The 24,027-nt window shown below is 37.5% G+C and overlaps 3 protein-coding genes and 1 long non-coding RNA gene across 6 annotated transcripts in view; all 4 read right to left on the bottom strand.

Moving 5' to 3' along the window:
- Nucleotides 1-7,977, bottom strand: part of LOC107557801 (enhancer of polycomb homolog 1-like) — an 18,824-nt gene extending 10,847 nt beyond the window's left edge. The window contains exons 1-2 of one of the 3 annotated variants that reach the window (XM_016241352.1): nt 7,810-7,977; nt 369-528 (exon numbers count right to left, since the gene is read on the bottom strand). In XM_016241352.1, coding sequence (XP_016096838.1) covers nt 369-468 — 100 coding nt within the window. In that variant the 5' untranslated portion in view covers nt 469-528; nt 7,810-7,977. Of the gene's footprint in view, nt 1-368; nt 529-1,786; nt 2,242-4,587; nt 5,130-7,809 lie in introns of those variants that run through there. The other 2 variants (XM_016241351.1, XM_016241350.1) reach the window with 2 other exon arrangements.
- Nucleotides 7,978-8,951: 974 nt separating this feature from the next.
- On the bottom strand, nt 8,952-10,467 carry LOC107557788 (integrin beta-1-like; the record flags this gene model as incomplete). The annotated part of the gene is made up of 4 exons (XM_016241326.1): nt 8,952-9,412; nt 9,528-9,694; nt 10,056-10,275; nt 10,429-10,467. Coding segments are annotated over 4 exons (492 nt in total), but the record flags the coding sequence as incomplete, so codon positions are not given.
- Nucleotides 10,437-24,027, bottom strand: part of LOC107557789 (integrin beta-1-B-like) — a 29,316-nt gene continuing 15,725 nt past the window's right edge. Inside the window, exons 4-17 of the mRNA XM_016241327.1 lie at nt 23,031-23,250; nt 22,695-22,865; nt 22,357-22,595; nt 21,997-22,152; nt 21,826-21,921; nt 21,610-21,699; nt 18,752-18,892; nt 16,585-16,646; nt 13,434-13,581; nt 12,927-13,082; nt 12,765-12,860; nt 12,515-12,604; nt 11,851-11,991; nt 10,437-10,651 (exon numbers count right to left, since the gene is read on the bottom strand). Of these exons, the coding sequence (XP_016096813.1) occupies nt 10,544-10,651; nt 11,851-11,991; nt 12,515-12,604; nt 12,765-12,860; nt 12,927-13,082; nt 13,434-13,581; nt 16,585-16,646; nt 18,752-18,892; nt 21,610-21,699; nt 21,826-21,921; nt 21,997-22,152; nt 22,357-22,595; nt 22,695-22,865; nt 23,031-23,250 (1,914 nt within the window). The 3' untranslated portion in view covers nt 10,437-10,543. The remainder of the gene's footprint in view (nt 10,652-11,850; nt 11,992-12,514; nt 12,605-12,764; nt 12,861-12,926; nt 13,083-13,433; nt 13,582-16,584; nt 16,647-18,751; nt 18,893-21,609; nt 21,700-21,825; nt 21,922-21,996; nt 22,153-22,356; nt 22,596-22,694; nt 22,866-23,030; nt 23,251-24,027) is intronic.
- On the bottom strand, nt 15,275-17,981 carry LOC107557808 (uncharacterized). Its single transcript, XR_001605432.1, has 2 exons — nt 17,764-17,981; nt 15,275-16,646 (listed from the first exon to the last, which is right to left on the bottom strand). It is a non-coding gene; the product is annotated as an uncharacterized lncRNA (long non-coding RNA).

Below are 24,027 nucleotides of genomic sequence, written 5' to 3' on the forward strand. Positions count from 1 at the left end.
CATACACAAATGTAGTTTTTTTTTTTTGGTGTTTGGCTTAGTGTTATGTTAGAATCATTATTATACTCTTAGTCTTATACCTTTTGTTCTTTAATATTTTGAATTGTTTTAGCTTTATTTTTTGTTTTTCATTTAAATGTTAAGTTTTGAAATTTTGTTCTATGCATTTGTCATTTTTATTTTATGTATTTATTTTTAAAATGTGTATAAGTAGTATTTATAAAGTTTTAGCTTTGGATGTGTTTTTAGTTGTTTTACTACTAGAATTGATGGCTCCGGTTGTCCTCATTTGTAAGTCGCTTTGGATAAAAGCGTCTGCTAAATGACTAAAATAAATATATGGTCTGGATAAAGGCAGAATGACTCACGCTGTATGTGAATGAGCTGTTTGGGCATCCTGAAGTCCCCCGGGTAGAGGGACTCATAGTAGGCGATGTTGCTCTCGGCCTCTGGGACGGGAATCACCATGTTGTCCCTCTTCTCCCCGTACACCTGCTGAGCAGAGATGGCCCGCTGGAGATGGTGCTCCTATATACACACACACATATACGATTTAGTTAAATTGCAAGTGAAAGTTTGTGTGGGGTTTGGCTGGATGGTCACAAGTATTGTGACTGAAAGCTAACATTATCCGGTGTTGCCAATTTAGCCACTTTGTTGCTAGATTTAGAGACTTTTCAGACCCATTTAGAGACTAGTACCAAATCAAGTCACTAGTTTGTATTCATCCTGTCGTCTGAAAACAGAAAAATATCTATGCATCTATCATTTACACAGACTCTAAAGATATTATTTGGATTGTCAATAAATAAATAAAAAACATCATACAAAATCTTAATGGCCACAAAAAAAACTTAACTGAAAACAAATTTCTATTGTGTTGCCCTTGCGAACAATACACCAAAATGAAACCGCATTAGAGCCAGGTATTAACATTTAATTCACAATACATCATGATTTGAAACATTATCATTACATTATGCGAAATTTAAATGCACATTCTAATAAAAAAAATATGTTGATTCTAAATATTATATACGTTCATCATGCATTATTTTATTTTTGTTGGATAATTACCATCATTGTATCAATTTTGAGCTTATTTAGACTGCCTTGTGCATAATTGTTATTTTTATAATTACCAAATAATGCACAAACGCAAAATGCTGAAACAAGTGTTGATGTATTAACATGAGAAAGAAATGCTATATACATGCACAATCAAATACAGTGATACGATATAGCCCTAAAAAGCATATAGTAGTAAACACTAATGCTTCAATTGACATGACAACTATTCTCACTGAACCATATGTCTCTTCAGAAAATAAAACATTGAGATTTTGCAACGTTCAAATATGAGAGAATACTGCACAGATTGTTTTGCTGGGTGTTAATTGGTGATTGTTGTGTATGTAAGGGCGCAGATTGGCGCCCCCTCAGGTCAGTGCGCGGTACTGCAATTAAACGGAGCCCCAAGATAATCAACAAAATGGTCGCTTTGCCCGTGGTCACGTGACTCCTTTGTACTCCGTAAACCGTCTACAGACATAAATACTGCGTAGTAATTACCTCCGAGGTTATATTTGTAGAGAAAAACCTCTAACGTTTGGGCCCAATATACTAAACCTCGGCCGTCTCGGACGGTAGCGACATATTTGACGCTTTTCTGCAGGAAAAATGGCGGCCATTTTGTATACACTGACGCAGAGAAGCAAGGGACGCGCCTCTGACAATACAACTGAAATTGTGTTCAAAATACATGACTCTAAGCAATAAAACGTACCGATTCCTCCTCTTTCTCCATCCCCGTGGGCATCTGTGGCACTGCCCGGTTAATAGACGCATATTCGTGCAGGTCGGGCAGGTCCTCGCAGCGGAAGACGGGTAGAGGCTTGGAAGCGTCCAGCGCCCGCGCCCGAAACGACAGTTTACTCATTTTTCTTTATAATTCGAGATGCAGCATAAATCTATCCGATCCCCTAATGTTCCCTACTGGTCCGATTAAAGTTCTCATGGATGATGCCGGTTCGGTGTCCAGCAGTGCACGGGTCGCTCGGTGGAGGTGGCGGGGCGAGCGGAGGCGCGAGGCCGGGTGTCGGTCGCTCTCTCTCGGTGTGTGTTTCCAGCGCGCTCCGGTCCCTGATTCCAGGCTCAGTGCGCCATGGCCAACATGGCGGACATTAAAAACACTCTTTAACGGTCCGCTCGTGTTTAGCGGCCCAACCCCCCGATCCCAGATCAGCCATAGTCACTAGTTTGTATTCATCCTGTCGTCTGAAAACAGAAAAATATCTATGCATCTATCATTTACACAGACTCTAAAGATATTATTTGGATTGTCAATAAATAAATAAAAAACATCATACAAAATCTTAATGGCCACAAAAAAACTTAACTGAAAACAAATTTCTATTGTGTTGCCCTTGCGAACAATACACCAAAATGAAACCGCATTAGAGCCAGGTATTAACATTTAATTCACAATACATCATGATTTGAAACATTATCATTACATTATGCGAAATTTAAATGCACATTCTAATAAAAAAAATATGTTGATTCTAAATATTATATACGTTCATCATGCATTATTTTATTTTTGTTGGATAATTACCATCATTGTATCAATTTTGAGCTTATTTAGACTGCCTTGTGCATAATTGTTATTTTTATAATTACCAAATAATGCACAAACGCAAAATGCTGAAACAAGTGTTGATGTATTAACATGAGAAAGAAATGCTATATACATGCACAATCAAATACAGTGATACGATATAGCCCTAAAAAGCATATAGTAGTAAAAACATCTAATTTCTGATAAATTCAAAATAAGAATGCAACAGTGCACGTGCAAAACAATGCAGCGGCCAGGTGAGTAGTAGTAGTCTAAATGGGGAAGACGCTTTAATATGCAAACTGTCAAACAGCACAGTACATTGTCAGCACAATAAATAAGCTACCACTTCTAAAAACGCATACAGATTGTACTAATTGACTATTGCGACCGAAGCCTAGCCCCCACCAAGCAAACCCCTGAAAACAGCAGAGCCGGATCTGTCAGATGCAAGCCATACCAAAACACTGGCACGCCAGCACAAACAATTACACGTGCTCAAAAAACAATCCCAGACGGCAGACACTGACCTCTATTTTACGGTATGTAAAAATTGGGTAATCTATGTACATATGCACATAATTTTCAAGAAAAAAAACAATATTGTTATACTGATATAAAATGATGTACACTAATGAAAGCCTCATCGCAGACCTAATATCATCAATCATTAAAAATCCACATAGATCAAGCACTAATGTTGGTCCCTGAAGTACAAAAGACACCAGAGCATCATTTGACAGCCCTGACCCCCAGAGACCTCATTATTAGCATATGATAAAACACTTTGAGTGGGACAGCAGCATCTTCACTCCACTGTCTCACACAAACACCAGAGAGAGCATTACTCTTGCCACCTGCCCCAGAGTGCTGAGGTTAGCCAGTATTTTCACACCATCGCTTTTAGACAGACATGTTTACTGCATACATATTTACCCCTGCACATATTATCAAAGCTGCGCAGAAAATGTCAAACATTCTCATTCAGACACATTATAGAAATGCTTTAAAATAACAGATATGTAAAACAAGCACAATTTAGTTTAAAACACTGATTTATTTTTATGCATTAAAATCACAACTGAGAAACAAATACAAAAATACACAGAAAAATTTAAAGGGGGAAATAATTACATTTTAATGGATCTCATCTATATTTCCACAGTAGTTGCTAAAAAAAAAATAGAAGACTGTATTACATGAGAGATGTGCATAACGTTTGCTTGCATGATGCGGATGTACAGATAAAATGCAGCTGTCAAGAGCTCCAGTTGCCCGTGTTGAGAAAACAAAACAAGGCCTCGTGCGCCCCTGCACCGGTCAAACGGATCATTGCGTACACCTAAACAGACCGGTAGAGCCAGATAGGCTTCCTGTCAATTCAGAGATGCATTCGCTAATAATGCCTTTCACAATGCACTTAATGCAAAACACATCCGATTAAAAAAAACACTAATGCTTCAATTGACATGACAACTATTCTCACTGAACCATATGTCTCTTCAGAAAATAAAACATTGAGATTTTGCAACGTTCAAATATGAGAGAATACTGCACAGATTGTTTTGCTGGGTGTTAATTGGTGATTGTGGTGTATGCAAGGCGCAGATTGGCGCCCCCTCAGGTCAGTGCGCGGTACTGCAATTAAACGGAGCCCCAAGATAATCAACAAAATGGTCGCTTTGCCCGTGGTCACGTGACTCCTTTGTACTCCGTAAACCGTCTACAGACATAAATACTGCGTAGTAATTACCTCCGAGGTTATATTTGTAGAGAAAAACCTCTAACGTTTGGGCCCAATATACTAAACCTCGGCCGTCTCGGACGGTAGCGACATATTTGACGCTTTTCTGCAGGAAAAATGGCGGCCATTTTGTGTACACTGGCGCAGAGAAGCAAGGGACGCGCCTCTGACAATACAACTGAAATTGTGTTCAAAATACATGACTCTAAGCAATAAAACGTACCGATTCCTCCTCTTTCTCCATCCCCGTGGGCATCTGTGGCACTGCCCGGTTAATAGACGCATATTCGTGCAGGTCGGGCAGGTCCTCGCAGCGGAAGACGGGTAGAGGCTTGGAAGCGTCCAGCGCCCGCGCCCGAAACGACAGTTTACTCATTTTTCTTTATAATTCGAGATGCAGCATAAATCTATCCGATCCCCTAATGTTCCCTACTGGTCCGATTAAAGTTCTCATGGATGATGCCGGTTCGGTGTCCAGCAGTGCACGGGTCGCTCGGTGGAGGTGGCGGGGCGAGCGGAGGCGCGAGGCCGGGTGTCGGTCGCTCTCTCTCGGTGTGTGTTTCCAGCGCGCTCCGGTCCCTGATTCCAGGCTCAGTGCGCCATGGCCAACATGGCGGACATTAAAAACACTCTTTAACGGTCCGCTCGTGTTTAGCGGCCCAACCCCCCGATCCCAGATCAGCCATTCCCACATGGGCTTACAACGCATGCGCTTCTGGAGCTCGAAGACACGCGGGGAGGGAGTGAAAACCACTCCCCATACCTTCTGCAGAGCGCGCCTCTTCAAAAAACAAGTCTTTTTCGCCGGTGTGCTTAAGATACACAATTTAACCGATATGGGAAAAATGACGACAGAGTAATAAAGTCTATACAAAGACAATCGTTCTTAACCGATTAGTATTTGGCTGTCGGTGAACTGCTTTTCTACTAAATCCATCTTGTAGTCAATGACAGCACAAGGCAAAAACAGATGACCTAATGACAGAAGGGCTGCATTTCATTGCCTTCAATTTCCGTCTTTCGGATGAGACATTAAACCGAGGTCCTGACTCTCTGTGGTCATTAAAAATCCCATGGCACTTCTCGTAAAGAGTAGGGGTGTAACCCCGGTGTCCTGGCCAAATTCCCTCCACTGGCCCTTGTCAATCATGGCCTCCTAATAATCCCCATCCACTTGATTGGCTCTATGAGTCTCTCTCCTCTCCACCTGTAGCTGGTGTGTGGTGAGCGCACTGGCGCTGTTGTCCTGTGGCTGCCATCACATCATCCAAGTGGATGCTGCACACTGGTGGTGGTTGAGGAGTGACCCCCCCACATGATTGTAAAGCGCTTTGGGTGTACAACAATACACAATAAAGCGCTATATAAATGCATCATTCATTCATTCAATTATAAAGAATTAAAAAACGTGATGCGTTTGTCATTTTCTGAAAATAAAGAGTACTTTAAAATCACAAATCTGGCGCTGTTGTCCTGTGGCTGCCATCACATCATCCAAGTGGATGCTGCACACTGGTGGTGGTTGAGGAGTGACCCCCCCACATGATTGTAAAGCGCTTTGGGTGTACAACAATACACAATAAAGCGCTATATAAATGCATCATTCATTCATTCAATTACTGCTGCCTGTTCCATGATTGAAAAATAAGTATTTGAAAAATAAATTTTCACTTTAAAAAAACCCCAACAAATAAAAACAATTAATTATAGACTTCCCTTCCTTACAGAAGTTGGTTTCATTTCACATGTGTCACAAAACCTTTCTAAATTAGCTGTAAAATAACAATAATAATAATAATAAACCACAATGAAACAAATGCTTTTCCGGTCAAAAGAAAAATAATTAAAAAAAAGATAAATTATATAGAGTATCAAATCAATGTAACATTTGAATATTAACCATGCAACTTCGAAATTAAATATTATAACTACTTATCAAGTTCATCAAAATGCTTGAAGGACTGCTTTAAAAAAAATTATTCATCACCCAGTAAAAGAAAAAAAACCTGTAAAAGTTGGGGTGCTTTCACACTAGCACATTTGTTGCGTACCCGGGTTCGACTGATGTCAGAGTTCGGTTCGTTTGGATGATGTGAATGCGGTCTTCCGAACTTGGGTGCGCACCCGTGAACCGTACCAGAGTCCGCTTAAAAGGGGTGGTCTGGAGCACGGTTCAAGTGATCTCCGGTACGGTTTGCTGCTGATGTGAAAGCAATCGTACCAAATCACAAAAGTGAACCGCTATTAATGACGTATTATTTGATAAAAATGTGTTTGTGCGTTTCACTCACTTTCCTGACGAGCGTGACTGAAGCAGAGAGCTGCATAATTTCTGTTCGCCATCAGAATTCTTTAGAACATTTGTAGTACATTCGTAAGACAGACGTAAGTGGCGTTATGTACTGAAGCTAATTTGGAAACAAAACCAACGGTTCAAAACCATAAATATAAAATTGAAGAGAGCAAATCTCTGGCGCCGTCGTTACTAAGCAAAGGGGTAAATAGCTGCTGGCTTGATGTGAACGAACCGCGGTTTGGACCCAAATAATATAATGTGAACACAGTCCAGTCGGGGGAGGGGGGAGCAATCAAACTCTGGTTCGGACCAAGCAATCGAACCAAGTGTGAAAGCACCCTTAGTAGTAGTAGTAGTATTTTATTTAATGCCATCTCAGCATCTGAGGCTATTTTACTGTAAAGTAAAATCATATTTGATATCCAAGCTATAAAGTTATTTGATCATCCTTCTGAAGTGAGATTCATTACACGAGTCACTTCAGAGTAACCTTAACTTAACTAGCAACATTCCTTTATTAAAGTCCTACTTATACAATGATTTGACAGCTGCATAAATGGTAAATTACTTCTATCAGTAGGTTAGGCATATGTATGTTTATATTTGTAACACTATGGCCCTGTGAGGCACAACATTTTGTTCCTTTGTATGTCTTCACACATGCAGTTTTCACAGGAACATCAGGGAAGCATTGCAGCTTCAATCAAGCTTGGTCAAAGATGACAAAGCCCAAAATGTTCCCTTTAAAAGGAGATTTCTCCCCAGCTTTATCTTATTGATGTTGCAGCAATCTCAAACACTATTCCCACTAGACGCAAAGAGACAAGTGCCTCATGGCAGTAATGAGATGCCCATAAGATCACATTTCACTGCAAAAACATTCACCATTCCCCTTCTGTCTGCTAAAGCAGTCATATATACTTTCTCCTTCATACATACACTTACATCATAACCACCTTACATCATAAGACCACAATACATAAAGCACAAAAAAAACATCCAGATATAAGTGTGCAACTATAAAAAAAAAGAAAAAAACATGCATTAACAACATATGATGTAATCGCATGTGTTTATGCGTGTATGTTCTGATATGCAATGTCTAAGATAAAGCACCCAAGATATGATCTAGTGCAAGTGTGGGTTTACCTCCGCTTCCAGAAGACCCACACCTCTGTACCCGTCTGACCCTCCAGAGGGGTAACAATCAGTCCGTCATCGTCCATGCCTGTCACACATATTGACATAAACATGAGCATTGACCATGACCATACTCTTGACCTCAAGGGTGAAGGTGCTGCCATATCTCTAGGACAACAGCCAAATTATGACATAAGTGCAAATGCACACAGCTGAGAATCTCCTCGGTTAAATGAAGACAACGCAACCCCCGTTAAAAGATCCGGCTGGGAAATGAAGGAGTTATTTGCGTCAGATTAAGGCTGTAAGCAGACCCCGGGGACAGTCCGAGACTGCCACAGGGTTAATAACTTTGCAATGGCAGCGAGACGCCGCCTGATTGGTCAGTGAGTGGCACCAATCACCTGTGGGAGGCTTCAGGCATATGATCTAAGTAGCAGCATGAAGAGATGCTGTGGCAGAACTAATTGCTGCAAAAATACACTTAACCCCTTCTATTGTCTTGTTCCCTTTTTCTTTTTTTAACCGTTTTCGGTATTGAATACAACTAAATACTACTGTGGTAGCAGGGAAAACAAGCACAATAGATTTTAGGTGCCAATATGTAGATTTTGGGTGTATCACAAATACAGTCCATCCGATGTTCTTAGAGACATTTATTCACCCAAACGCATTTATACCTTACAGATAGCATTGGTATAAAACAAATAAGGTGATTACATGTGTTTTAAAGTTGACCTAACAATTTAATGTTCTCTTACTGCTTTATTTCGTCTTCACGAAACTTAAACCTGGCTTTATATCGCGCAAATAACATCAGCATACAACGCATCAAGCGATAATAATTAACCTACCATACTCGAGTGGTTTTTCATCTTCACGAGTCTTTCACTGAGCCGGTGCCGAGGAGGTGTGTGGTTGTTTTTCGCAGTCATTAGGACTACTGTTTTTCCAAGAGAAAAGCTATGAACTAAAGAGAATAGACTATTGGAAATAATTTAATGCACATTCATGGAAAAAATATTAAACTAAATCAGTGATTCTGATAGTGTTTAGGCCAGCAGAGAAGGCTTGCTGGCTCTGACGGCCCACCACTGAAAAAATGTCACCCACACAATGAGACTATCAATACTGTATTTAATATACCCGACACTGTTTTATTGGCTTTATAGAACGTTTTCAAAAATAATAATCATTGGTGAATCTTGTTGTGACTTCTTGTGCTCTGGAAAACCATAATCTCACGGGAAATGAGGAGTTTAATATTTACATATAAACATTACAAAATAGAGAAATATAATCAAGCAATAGGAAACTAGCTTACAAATCAGTTCTCAACTGGGAGGTTGGGACCCAAAATTTAAAAGGGAGGATAAAACTGTTGTTGACAAGTGGGTATGAGTGGGTATTTTGGTCCAAATTCAAAATCGGTTCCAGATTACTTTAAATACAGTTTATGATACTATATTAGGTCACCAATGTAAAATCTGGGCGATGAAGCAAAGACCATCTGAGAACCACTGCTGCAAGCCATCCTGAAGATCCATCAATTTCCCTCATATTTGGGGTTCACCACAGTTGTCACAGCACTCTTGTAGATGGGGTTGTCACCCTAAACAGAACAGTAGGTATTATCCCAGAATTTTTCTCATAGCATGTTCAGTATGAACCCCTTAAAATGTATTTATTTGCAATATTAAAAAAGAAATATTAATAGAGGTGCATACTGTGTCCCATCTGGCATTCATCTTCTCTTTCTCGAACTTGGCGAACTCTCTGAGGTCATGAATAATCATGAGCAGCTTCCAGATGAGCAGAAGTGCTAAACCAATCAGAACGATTCCTGCGACCACACCCGCTACGATGGGGATGATGTCAGGGCCAGAGGGACACTCTGTGAACACAGGCTCAAAGCATTATGGGAAACAAGGTAAAACTTGTAAACTAGTTATCAATAGCTATGAAATAAGAGTCTGCAAGAAACAGAAGTTGCAGTCGTCTTTTTCCACTATTGTGATGTACATATATCCGAGTCTCAAACAAGAAAAAATGTAGGGTGGGACTTATTTTATCCATTGGGAATTGATTGGATCATTTTTCGTTTGCTAATTGCTGCAATTTCATGGAAGTGACAGGTGCATTCAAATAGTAAAATCAATCAGGTTTACTTTAAAAGTTAAGAGTCCAGTACTCATATTTGTATTTAATATTTGTAAAAAGAATTGTACTTGGTAACATTTGTCCATAATTTTTACCTTTTTTTTCAGCCACAAGGACATCAATGTTGTCATCGTTCTTGGTAGCGTAGGTGAAGAAGAACCAACAGTCATCAACGTTGCGCTCTTTGCAGAGATCGATGTAGGGCTGGTCATTGGGCTGAGGAAGTTCCTCCTTAGTCTTCACTGCTGTTAGACTGAAGGATCTGCAGTCGATCTCACATGTATGTTTCTTGCTACCTGTGCCAAATTGTTGGCACTCAACACAGAAGAATGTATTTAGTGCGACACACTGTTTTAGAGCACGACACAAGTTATTCAGATACAAAACTGACTACAAGCCAGTAATTCAATCTACTGGGTTATCTATGTTAGCCTAACCTCATTAGCAAATGCTCCGCCAATAACTCACTAGTGTTTTGTGCAAATTCTTAGGCAGGTTGGGCAGATTTCACTGGTTGGACCCTCAAATCTTTGGTCGGTACATTTACACTCACTGCATTAGCAGGTGCCCCGACCGTTACAGATCAGTCTGTTACTGGCCAGACAGGTGGAGGTGTCCAAAGGGCATTCGCAAGCACTTCCTTTGTAGTTGGCGTCACAGATACACTTTTTGCACTCGCATTGACCATGACCTGTGGGGAAAAGAATGCCTTAATAATAAATTAAGTACTATTAAATGCAAACAAATTGAATGGCATAGGGAAACTGATATTGAGTGTGTTGGTGTCAACATTTCACTTTCAGTTGAAATGACATTTAGTTTAATTTGTCTATATCGAAACCCCTCAGCAAAGCTTGAGTTCTATGATCAATTAAAAAACCTCCTTTATAGTTTGGATTTTAACAAAGAGGTTATATTGATGGGGGACTTTAATATAAATTGGAGTGATAAAGGTGGAAGAAAAAAGCTTAAAAATATTACAGATTTTTTTAATCTTACACAGTTAATTGAACAACCTACAAGAATAACTAATCGGTCTGAAACTAAAATAGATTTATTATTTACAAATACACCGGAAAGAATTACTAAGACTTATAATTTAGTGACAGGGCTGTCAGATCACAATATCATTCTTTTTTCCAGGAAGTTAAAAAGACATCGTTTTCATTCCTCAGTCACACCAATATGTAAATATGAATCAGTTCCAATTAGTCAACAGGAAAACCTTGGGGTGGCACTAAGAGAGATTGATTGGAATGGGGTCCTCTCTAAAGGTGATCTGGAGAGTGACTGTGACCAATTTACATCAACAATTAAGAAAGTTATGGGGCCCTACCTCAGAAAGCGGAGTCAAAAGAAAAGCAGGGATATATTGCCCTGGCTAAATGAAGAGTGTAGGAAACTTATGAAGGAAAGAGATCAATTATTGAAACAATCTTTAAAAACAGGTCTTACAATAGACCGACAAAAATGTACCTCCTTAAGAAATAAAGTAATAAAAAGGCTAAGACAAGCTAAAGCCAACTTCTTCATTGATACTATTGAAGATGCAAGAGGAAATGGGAAGAAGATTTGGCAAACCATCAACAAGCTGATTGGCAGAAAACAGAATTATAACAATTAGCGCACACCCTGCGCCCTCCCCCAACAACTTGCTCTCCTCTCCCAGTCTTTCCTTTTGCAATTTCATTGGGTGTTGCTCAGTGCTGCTACAGTCTGAAATGGAATGTGTCTTAAATGTATGCAAACTAGAATATCATTGGTGAATGGCAATGAGCTGGAATTTTGCTACAATATGATAACTTGTGCACTAAGCTTAAGCTACAGCTAGCAAAATGGAGTCACTCTACAGACAAGTTCAGATGGCATTTATTGCATTCACTCTCTCACCTCATCCCCAATAGAGATGTTGGAGCACTTTCGACCATTTTCTCCTTTTTCACTCACTCCATTCTTGCAGTGGGAGATGTAGGAGATGGACACACCAGCAGGTAGTTTGCTGTTCTCCAGAATGACCCCTGAGGACAAAGACTGACGGACACAATTAAACAAAGAGTATTAATTAAAGGGATAGTTCACTCAAATTCTGTTATCATTTATTCGCCCTCATGGCGTTTTAAACCTGTATGGCTTTCTTTATTGTGTGGGATACAAAAGAAGATAATTGGAAATTCAGTACTTCAAAATATCTTCTTTTTTGTTTCACAGAAGGAGGAAGATTTGGAATGACATGAGGGTGAGTAAATGATGACAGAATTTTCATTTTTAGGTGCACTGTGCCTTTAAACTTCTAATTTTACTGGTCGCAGAACTGTTGATCTGACTGAGCAATACGCCTCTTACCCTTTTTCTGATCATTCAAATGGACTGAGTACATATTTAAGATTATAAACAACCCTCATGCGTGGGAACGGGCTGTCAAGTAAAATCTTTTGCAAGCAAGAAAAGAGAAACAGTGGTTTTGGTTTCACTTCCTTTTAACTCTAAAAGGAATTAGAGTTGACCACAGCCAACCATTACTGACAGAGATATTTGATGCATAACTTGAACTCACATTATATGCATCAATGATGAGCTGGATGACATTGGTAGAGTTGGTAGACAGTGTCCCCACTGCTGATTTAGGGATTAGAGCAGACAGTTCCTATTGCACACACACACACACACACACACACACATATATATATATGCATTATGAGTCAATACAGACTACAATCTGAGTTAAACCAGATGCTTATATTATGAGATGATGAACATGATGTTGTTGCAATGTGGAGAAGATATAATATACACATTGCACACACCTGATAAAGATCCCGGAATTGCTCTGTCACAGCAAAGATGGTCTGAATGTTGTTGTCACTCAGTGTGTCTACCAGCTGAGAGATGGTGGGGTAGTCCTGTAAAAATAACAACTGAAATGAAAGACACACTATGACATTTCTATCTATAAAACTCATACTTACAAAGTAGTTGCTCATGGTGTACATATTATTCTCAAGATGGCATTTCCCCTCATTTGGATGAACGATGCCACCTAGTTTTCCATCTCCAGCAAAATGGAATCCAGCATCTGTGGAGAACACAAGGAGGCGAGTGACATTCCTCCAGCCGATCACTTCCTGAGATACAATCAAAACACAGCTAACAGAACACAGCTTCATGCTGCTCCATAGGACTCAATGAGAATATTGAGGGCTCTGTCACACGTTGACTACATGGTTAGTGTTTGATCATTAAATCAGAACCCTCAGGCTACAGTTAGAATTAATTTATGAAGATGGTGATGATTAACTGAAACTTTGTGTACAGCTTCTGAAATTCTAAATTTGAAGCTTTTACTATTAGAAAAACTATTTTATTGGAATAAAAGGAAAGTCGATGTGGACACAGCCATTTGCAGGGCAAGTACAACACGACTTTGACTTTGCCCATAGCTCTCTGGCATTTATGGAATGTTCAGATCGACTCACTGTGCAGACCACAACTTGCATGATTGCATCAAATCCTGCCTCGGGAGAGTTCAGGTTTCCAGAGGTTTTCTGCTTACTGACTTCTTGGGAGAACAATGCACCATCATCTGTCAAGTTCAGGACGTTTTTTTTTTGTAGCTGAAGGGCGCTGAGCAGTCATTTGGAAAGCATCACAAACAGAAACAACAGAAATGTCAGAGTGAGGCCCCTCCTCCAGAACAGACTCACATTAGAGAAAAAAAAGAAAAAGATTTGACTCCCATCAGACATAAAAAAAAGTCATAAAAAAGTCCAAATAATTTGAATAACTAATTAGAATTATATATATATATATATATATATATAATTTAATATAAAGTATTTACACATATATATATATAGATGGATCAAAAGATCTAATCGCATGAACCACAGGTATAGGAGTGTATATTTCAGAAATGTCAAAATCAATCAAATTGTGCAGAAATGTCAAAAAGATTAACATCTAATTTATCAATATATTCTAAAGAAACAATTGCCATTATAATGGGTTTAACAGAGGAGGAAATAAGACTTCAGCATCAGTATTTATAATAATATTTGCCCAGAAATCACCCATAGAAGATTTAATGAATGAAATATTTGTGCTCTTGTATCGTATTCAAAAGACAAGAGTGGCAGTCGGACTCTGTTGGGCACCATAAAGGGATTTCTGGAAATGAAGCTGAGGATAATCTAGCAAAGAAGGCTTTAAAAAGGAATGAAGTGAAAATATGCTTAGTTTCATGAATGTGTGATGCTTACAAACTATCAGCCATTTCAACTGAAAGGTGATGGATGCAATGCTAATGTTGTTCACTAGAGAAACCGGCAGGATAAGATATCTTGATAAATACAATTACAAATGAATGATAAATAAAAGCTCAAAACCAGTTTATTTGTAGAATTGTGGTGCACTGGTAATATAATTTTATATTTTATATTATAATTAGTTACGAAGTAATCACTTATAGATCATTAAATGTTATAACCTTTATATATCCCAATAACACTGAAAACAGAGTTGTCAAGTTTTGCAGACCATTTAAAATTAAAATACAATTTGATTTGCTTCTCTTAAGATAATCTATAACATTTCTATAAAGACTTAATATTGTGTATGTATAACACATTCTCATGAGCAAGCTCTCATGTAACCTATTACCAGCGTGGAAACACATGGAGCCCTAGAATTATTTGATTTATTTATGTTTTCTAATATGTTGTTTTAATAATGACAATTTGTTCGGTGTAGTATACACACAGTTTTACAATAATATGACACAAATATATGATCAAAATCCTAAAAGGCTAGGCTAAAATAACATGCAAGCACAGCAATCAACATCTGCTTGTTGACTTACAACATCCTATGACAAGTTCTCAGTTTAAATGTCTAATGTGAGTCCACATACACCACAGATCTCCTGATCACATCTTTTGACAGGAAAAAAAGGGCAGTACGTTTACAGTACAGGGCAGTCACACACTCCGCCTGCATAGCATTGACCATGACCTGTGGGGAAAAGAATGCCTCCATAATAAATGTGTCCTAATTCACTAAGAAATATGAAATAAATTCTTAGTATTTGTGTCTTGTTTTCCAGTAAAAATATTAAAAACATTCTTAAAAGGGATAGTTCACCCAAAAATGAAAGTTCTGTCATTAATTACTCACCCTCAAATTGTTCCAATCCCCTAAGACTTTTGTTCATCCTCATAACACAACTGAAGATATTTTAAATCTCCATATTATGATATAAAGACCTTACATTCAATTATAAAGCATGCCGACTCATAAACAGACAGATAACAATGCAGTCCAGTGTTTTGGGTTGTTTATTTGAATAAATAACTCCTAGAAACAAAAGATAGCGGGCATGATGCAAAAATGAAAAAGGCACTTTAAAATGCAAAGTGTGTATGTAACAGGATTAAGCTTTTAAAAGCTTTAGAGATTAAAAAAAAAGAAAAAAAAAGAAGAAGTAATCTTTCTTTAACACTGATCTTTACCAACAATAATCTGAGCAGTTAGTCTCATTTATGAACAAAGATGTTACAACGGGACCAATTAAAAGAGAAAAACAAATGTGAAGTCCACATCTGGAAAATAGTTCATGCACAGTAGACGTAAATATTTGGCATCAGTGATGGAGAGAAATTCAGGACCTGAGTTTTCATTTCCTCATTCTTCAAACAAATCTAAAACCTGAAGATCTTTTCATATGACTTCACACTTATGTTTTCAATTATAATAATAATAATTGTTCCATTCACAGACAATGATGAAAATGTCCCTCTAACATCTTTCAAACAACTCCGATGTTGCCAAGTCAAAGGCATTTAAATCAAACACTTGATAGATGTTGTACATTTTTTCTGTGACGCAATTAAAAAGATACTAAATCTGTCCATTTTAGATTGATAGATTAAAATCATCAATGTGCACAATAGAAGGTCACTAAACCACCTGACTCGCAGACCAAAGAAAGGCGAGGCGAGCACACAGATCCACAGACCTAAACATTATAATATGGTCTCAAATCATCCAAAATTCTGCAGACGACATAAGCATCTACATGAAAAGCACCATGTGTACAAACAGCAGTGGTCCGCTACAGCTACCTACTATACCAGTGACAGGACACTCCATCCACAGGTTCAGAAAGTTTCCTGTACCATCATAAGATACAAACTGACTCTAATGATCAACCAGTTACTGGACTCAAGCAGGTGGGTCTGGTAATTGAGCCTTGTCTTTTTTGGATAACATTCTTAATGCATACTTGACCACATTTTACCTACAAAACCCGTCATCTAACCCAACAAGATCAGTTTTAACATTCAGGAAAAACAAGGCAGATCTGTGGCTAAAAATCAAAACTGAACATTGAAATTATTGTCTAAGATTGCATAAAAAAAATAAAAACTCAAGTTTATACATACTGTACAGTTCCAAAACAATGCATAGAAACACAGGTTAATAGATTAAACAGAACAGTGGCAAATGCACAGCCAAAAGGTGATTTAAAAAAAAAAAAAACACAAAAAAAGAAAATGAAGTGAACTTCAACTCTTCCATTCCTCTTGAATTGTTCTGCATTCAGTGTTGCTGGACACATTCGTCCATTACTTGCCCTCATATTTAGGGTTGACCACCGTTGTCACCGCACTCTTGTAAATGGGGTTCTCACCCTGGAGATCAACATGAAGAGAGGATAATTAGATCAACCTTTAATATAAACTACACAATTGCCAGGTTAAGACACTTCACAGCAAATGCAGTAAACTTTGGTTGTTAAAAAAAAAAAAAACATTTTTAGTATACAAAAACCAGCAAGCATTACAAAAGGCAATATTTTTGTAATATTAATTGCACTCTTTAAAAGAATAGTTCATCCAGAAATGAAAATGTACTCATCCTCAGGCCATCTAAGATGTAGAGGAGTTTGTCTCCATTAGAACAGAGATATTTAGTATTACATCACTTGCTTCATCAGAACAGATTTGGAGAAATTTGCAATGAATGGGTGCCGTCAGAATGAGAGTTCAAACAGCTTATAAAAACACCCATAATAATCCACACCACTCCAGTCCATCAACATTAAGGCATTTTAACTTTAAACCATTGCTTTTAACCAAAATATGAATCCTTAAACTCCTCCAGAAAAAGTCCATCCCCTAATGTCCCCTCACATCAAAATCAACCAACATATTTGTTTAGAATTGTGTTGGACTGTTTTTGCTTGTAAACACGGCTTTGTCTGTGCATATTTCTCTCCTGATTTAAATGACAACTTTTACACCGCTGAACTTCAATTCTTAATGTTGGATTGGTTTCTTACAAACACGCAGCTTTTCACTTCACAAGATGTTATGTGATGGACTGGAGTGGTGTGGATTATTGTGATGTTTTTCTCAGTTGTTTGAACTCTTATTCTGACGGCACCCATTCACTGCAAATTTCTCCAAATCTGTTCTAATGAAGAAACAAACTCATCTACATCTTGGATGGCCTGAGGAGGAGTACATTTTCATTTTTAGGTAAACTATTCCTATAAGGATCAAAAGTTAATACAAAAATGGAGTTCAAGGTTTTGTGTTTCACAGATCATAAGTCATACAGTTTTAGGTAAATTACCTAAAAGTCATGCCCTAATAATTAGTGAATTAGAGTAAATAACTGCAAATGACAATATAGAAGCTGTTCATATATACAAGGGTCTGAGGTTGTTGTTAAAGTGATAGAGATAAATGGACAGAAAGAGGAAAGAAAAAAAAGCATATGCAAGCAGCAAAGAAGAGTACAGACTCAGTGTGTGACGCCCTTATTTCCATAACTTGGATTCTGGAATTTATTAATGGGGCTCTTGTATATTGGGTTCTCTTGCTAGACATGACAAGAAGAAAAGGTTTGAAGAGAGAAAGGCAGAAAGAAAGAAATTGGCCAGAGTGAGAAAAACAGAACTGAAATAAAGACAACAAAAAGCAGAGTGTGCGGTTTTGAGCAGCTCAGTGCAAATGGCATGACAATGCATTTATAAAGCCTTTAATCAATTCATACTTTGAAATTAATACTTTTGTTTAGCAAGTAAAAGGCCTTTTAATATAATTCTAAAAAGTCCATCTTCAAGTCATTGCACACTTGTATTTAGCTGTGAAATCTTATTTTTATTATGCAAACATAAGAATCACTTTTATATTATCAATAATATTTTAAGATGAACATTTACTGGACTGAAACAACTTAGGCTTGATTATCCATACATTATTTTTTTATGAAAAAAAAAAAAATCATGTTGAAATGTATCAAATATGATACACCAGGATATTGAGGAACACTTATTAGTGCATCTCTCAATCATCAATGTATTTTGTCCACCACAATTAAAACTACAGAACATTGATCATAAAACTAAGCATTTAAATACTATACTAAGACATATTATTGGGAAATATAGAGCGACAGTTGAAATTTATATGCATTTTATGTAAACAGTCTGTTAGATCTCATTGTTTTACAATACAATCTATCAGAACTTCATTTTGATTTTGGGCCATATAAATAACATCTGCACCAAACTGCATATTTTTGCTCAGTTTGGACCTCTGAATTAAATTAAAAAAAATAATAATAATAATTTAACCCATGAATGTGATCTCCATATTCTCACTATATAATATTATTTGGGCCATAAAAGCCCTGTGTATCAAATATGAAAAAACAAAAACATAAAACACATATGCAACTTTTAAAAAATTATTTAAAACATCTACCTTCATTTAAGTATTATTCTCACCTGATCCCCAATGGAGATGTTGGAGCACTTTCGTCCATTTTCTCCTTTTTCGCTCACTCCATTCTTGCAGTGGGAGATGTAGGAGATGGAAACCCCTTCGGGGAGTCTACTGTTCTCCAGAATGATCTCAGAGGACAGAGACTGAGAAAGAGATTTAGGAAAGGATTATTTAAGAGTCTTTTAAAAACTGATGAAAGATTTAGGGTCAGCAAGATTTTTTTTGAAAAAAATGTATACTTTTGTTCAGCATGGATGCTTTAAATTGATTAAAAGTGACAATAAAGACATTTATAATGTTTATAATGTCAAATGAATACTGTTCTTTTGAATTTTCCATTCATCAAAGATTCCTGAAAAAATATATCATGATTTCCACAAAAATATTAAGCAGCACAACTGTTTTCAACTGTTTATTGATAATAATCACAGCAATAAATCACATTTTAAAATATAATAAATAGAAAACAGTTATTTTAAATAGTTAAAATTTTAACTTTTTAAAATTGGAATTCAATATTTTAAATTATCTTGAACAATTATTACTGTTTTTACCCCAAACTGCATTGTCATATTTCCACATATTTTATTCAGCAGGAACTTGTCAAGAACAAAGGAAGAAACAAAAAAATATTAAAATCCAATTCAAAGAATTTCACTAAATTGACATTTAGCCTCTCCTCTCCATAATTATGTTAAGTCTCTTTTCGTGTCCTGGAAATGCCTCCCTCTATCTTTGATAGGAAGGGTGAATGCAGTGCTTAATTTTTAAATCAATAATTGCCGGATCCAAAACAGCAATTAAAAGGCGCTGTGACCGACACTGAAAATACAACTTAAGTTTTCCCGGAACATTCAATGACATCCCTAAACGGTGATGCCACAATTACATAGAGAGCATGGTTCACAAGTTTCTAGCTTTGTTTTGGTTTATATATTTTTATTTCATTCTTGTTTTGTTCTGAATACCGTTATATGATTTGTTTTGGAGTGAGCTATACTAACGTATAGCTATGTTTATAGTTTTTATAATGTTTATACATTATAATAGTTCACTTTATTTGGTATTATTTCTGGTATTATTACACTCTCTCCAAACGTTCTGCTGCTCACAAAACATCAATGAGAGCGAGTTTGAAGAAAGCTGACTGGTCACGGTCAAAAATATGTTGAGGACCAATGCATAACCTCCAAATATGCGCTCGCTCTCATATGCACACACGTCACTATCGGATCCTTAAAAACAATTAACGGAACGAAAAATCCAAAATCTGACATTTTGCGGAACAGGATCCCGCTCAATTTAAGCACTGGGTGAATGTTATCAAAATGAATATTCTTAGGAATCTGTTATATTGGGTGCAGCAGGATTTGCAATTAAAGAAGTCTCAGTGGGTACTGATGGAAGCTCTTGTACTCCAGCAACTTTAACCTCTTCACTATGTGTACCAGTTCCATTTAAGCATACTACTTTAATTAAAAATAACCCAGTTGTTATACATTCATTAAGGATTTGGCCTCAGTTCCGTGTAGCGTTAGACCTTAAAGACCATTGCACTATAGCGCCTGTTTTTTGCAATATATCATTTCCACCCTCTTTGATGGATGGGGTCAACTATACATACAGTGGGTACGGAAAGTATTCAGACCCCCTTAAATTTTTCACTCTTTGTTATATTGCAGCCATTTGCTAAAATCATTTAAGTTAATTTTTTTTCCTCATTAATGTACACACAGCACCCCATATTGACAGAAAAACACAGAATTGTTGACATTTATGCAGATTTATTAAAAAAGAAAATCTGAAATATCACATGGTCCTAAGTATTCAGACCCGTTTTGCAACCTTTACACAACTTCAAGAAAAATATAACCTACCCAGCTCCCGTTTATTTGGATACTTTCAGATACTGAACTTTATTTGTAAGCAGTTTTCTAACTTTCCCTTTTTGTCAAATAAAAATATCCTTGATGATATATTAGACCTTCATACATCTTTGAAAGGGGTTATTTCTAAAATCTTTACTATAATTAATTCAAAACAGTCCCCCTCAATGCGTCCGCTCAAGGCGCTCTGGGAGGAGGAATTTAATGTCACTTAAGGGAAATTTCTGGGATCTAATTCTTCATCTAGAAATGCTCCATTGCTCTAGAACGAAATTAAACAAAATATTCCCTGATCTTGACACAACCTGCCTTCGTTGCACAACTGAACCAGCTACGTTATTGCATTCTTTCTGGTCTTGTTCAAAACAGTCTGATTTTTGGAGGAAAGTCTTGTTATTTTCTCTTTACCAATAGAACCCAATCCCTTAACAGCACTGTTTGGTATTTTGCCAGAATCTGTTAAATTAAACACATTACAGGCCTTTGCAACTCTACTGGGTAGGCGACTTATTCTTATGAACTGGAAGTCAGCAGCTCCCCCTCCTTATTCTTTTTGATTTCTTACATGCCCTCAAAATGGAAAAGATTCGGTTCGCAATAAAACAAAAGCCAAAACTTTTTCTGAAAGTCTGGAGTCCTTTTCTGGAATATTTTAAGCAGTCAACTACATCTTCATTTTATTTATTTATTATTTTTATCCCCCCCCCCCCCCTTATTTAGTGTATAATTGTGCTTGCCTGGTGTTTTCTTTTTTATTAATTTGAATTAATGTATGGTTGTATATATATATATATACATACATATATATATACATACATACATATACACATACATATATATATATATATGTGAATATGTGTCTATATTATTTATACTATATTTACGTCATTTTTATTTTCTGTCTGGCCTAAGATGAACCAAATAAAGCAAAAAAAAGGGACTTTTAGCCTCTTTAGTTACTGAGATCTACTCACATTATATGCATCAATAATGAGTTTTATCACATTGCCCGAGTCGGAGGATAGCGTTCCCACAGCTGACTTTGGAATGAGGTTTTTCAGCTCCTGTAGTCAAAGATAAAAACAGTTTGTCCAGGGTTCTTTTTCACCCATGCAGTATTTTATTTCCAGTAGTGTTATAGAATCTGACTTGCCTATAGATGAGGAGACAAAAGATAGCTGCTTTATTACCTGGTAAACTGGCTGGAACTCTTCAGTTACTGCAAAAATGGTCTGAATGTTGTTTTCACTTAATTTTTGAACAAGATGTGCAATCGAAGGATAGTCCTAGAAGGGATGGAAATAAACACCTTTACATACATTCTCTATGCAGTAATGACTCGCAGTGTTATACACACGTACATAGTAATGGCTCATGGTGTACATGTTATCCTGCAGATGGCATTTCCCATCATTAGGAAGCACGATGCCGCCCAGTTTTCCGTCTCCAGCGAAGTGGAATCCAGCATCCGTGGAAAACACAAGCAGACGGGTAACATTCCTCCAGCCGATCTGATTCTGATATACAAAAGGAAGCATAAACTTAAGTTTCAAAAACCTGACAAGTCAGCAGGGTTAGGGACAAGTCACTTTACTTTGACTTCAGTTTGGTTACATGGCCACATCTACCTAGTAGACAGTGGACAATTGGTTACAAATCAATACAACAACAAAAAACACAAATTGAAACATAAAAAATGTTATATAAAAAAAATTACGAACCGCACAGACAGCCACTTGCATGATGGCATCGAACCCTCCCTCTGGTGAGTCCAGGTTTCCTGAGATCTGCTGCTTGCTAACAAGGTTATTAAACTGAAATCCATCTGCAGTCAAACTCAGCACATTTTTATAGCTGAACGGGCTGGTGCAGTTCTGGTCTGATGTGCAGGGGTTTAGCAGTTTGGCTGGTGTTGTGCTGATGTACGGCATGACAGTTTTCTCCACAAAGGAGCCAAAGCCTGGAAACATTGACAAAGAATGAAAGAAAAGGCGTTATGAACTTATCAGTGCAATACAAATATAGACAAATCCAGCATGGATCCTCTGACGTTCCTTACCAATCCTGAAGTCAGAGGTGATCTTTTGCATTTCAAGCATAAGGTCGGTTCCCAGGTTTTTAACGTTCTCTAAATCATCTTTCATTGAGTAGCTGAGGTCCATCAGGTAGTAGAGATCTATAGGATAATCCTCAGCCCTCTTGAATGTCAGATGAAACGTCTGAGCTTCACCTGGATTGAAATGAGAGATCATGGGTTTAGACTAAAGCTTTACAGGGGAGTGAACTGATTATTCCTAGAAGGAGAGCATTACTTCACATGGCATTCAACTTTATTAGGTGATGACCTAAATCTTTTAATAAGCATTCCTGGAGTTGAGAAGGGAGTAAGCAGTACCTGATCTGAGGTCTAGGGTGAGTTTCTGTGGTTGAATCTGGGTGATCTGGTCTGGCTTCAGTTTTACTCCATCCTTTGTGCGGTCTGTTAAAGATTGGTTCTTGTTGATGCTAACAGTTCCCCGAGGATTTTCTATGCTGGCTTCAGAACAGCCCTTCTTAATCAGAGCTTCAACCTCATCACAGCGTGTGGACTTCTGCTCTCCCTGTTTCAGAAAGTCCTGCAGAAAGAGTTTATGAAGATTATGATCACTCCAACAAAAATAGTACCAGTTGGAGCACAGCATCAGTAGTATTTAATCTTACAAAAGATGAAGCCGTTTTAAGGGACATATATAGAGAATTGTGTTCTTTTGGGACAATATATCTACTTATGTTAATGTATTAAATAACAATATAGCTATGGTATATCTATAGCAGGGATATTCCATTGACCCTTCACTGGGAGTTTCATTTGACCAGCGATCTGACCAATCAAAACACGAATCTGCCATTTTGTCCAACAAACAAACCAGACAGGAGAGTAGATTAAAGTTGGTGAAACAAGATACCTTCTGATGTTCATTCATGTTTATTTCGTGCTTCAACTAGTAAAAAGGAAGAGATGATCGGTTCACATGCCTCTTGAACTGAGGTGCTAAAGCATTTGTCACGACACATTAAATACCCACATAATGTTATTTATTGTTTGAATTTATTTTAAAAATGACCCAATTAGAAAGCTGAGGCCGTTTCATACAAAACGTAACCTGCTTGTGCTATCTGCTATCATTTTAGAGCTTGTCTTGTCTGTCAGTGTCCTCTTTGCTCATTGATGTATTTTTCACTGCGTGAGAACATGATGTGTGGCGTGAAAGCACCATGGTTTGTCAGACCTCAGACAGACGAATAGTCCCACCCCAAACTCAAACCATTGTTTAAGCCAATGTTGCTGTGTTGGGCTAGTCGGGATGAGGATGTGCAGTGTGCCTGTTGAAATAATTAAGAAGGGGCACATT

The sequence above is a fragment of the Sinocyclocheilus grahami genome, unplaced genomic scaffold, assembly GCF_001515645.1.
Source record: "Sinocyclocheilus grahami isolate Dianchi unplaced genomic scaffold, SAMN03320097.WGS_v1.1 scaffold620.1, whole genome shotgun sequence".
NCBI lineage: Eukaryota > Metazoa > Chordata > Actinopteri > Cypriniformes > Cyprinidae > Sinocyclocheilus > Sinocyclocheilus grahami.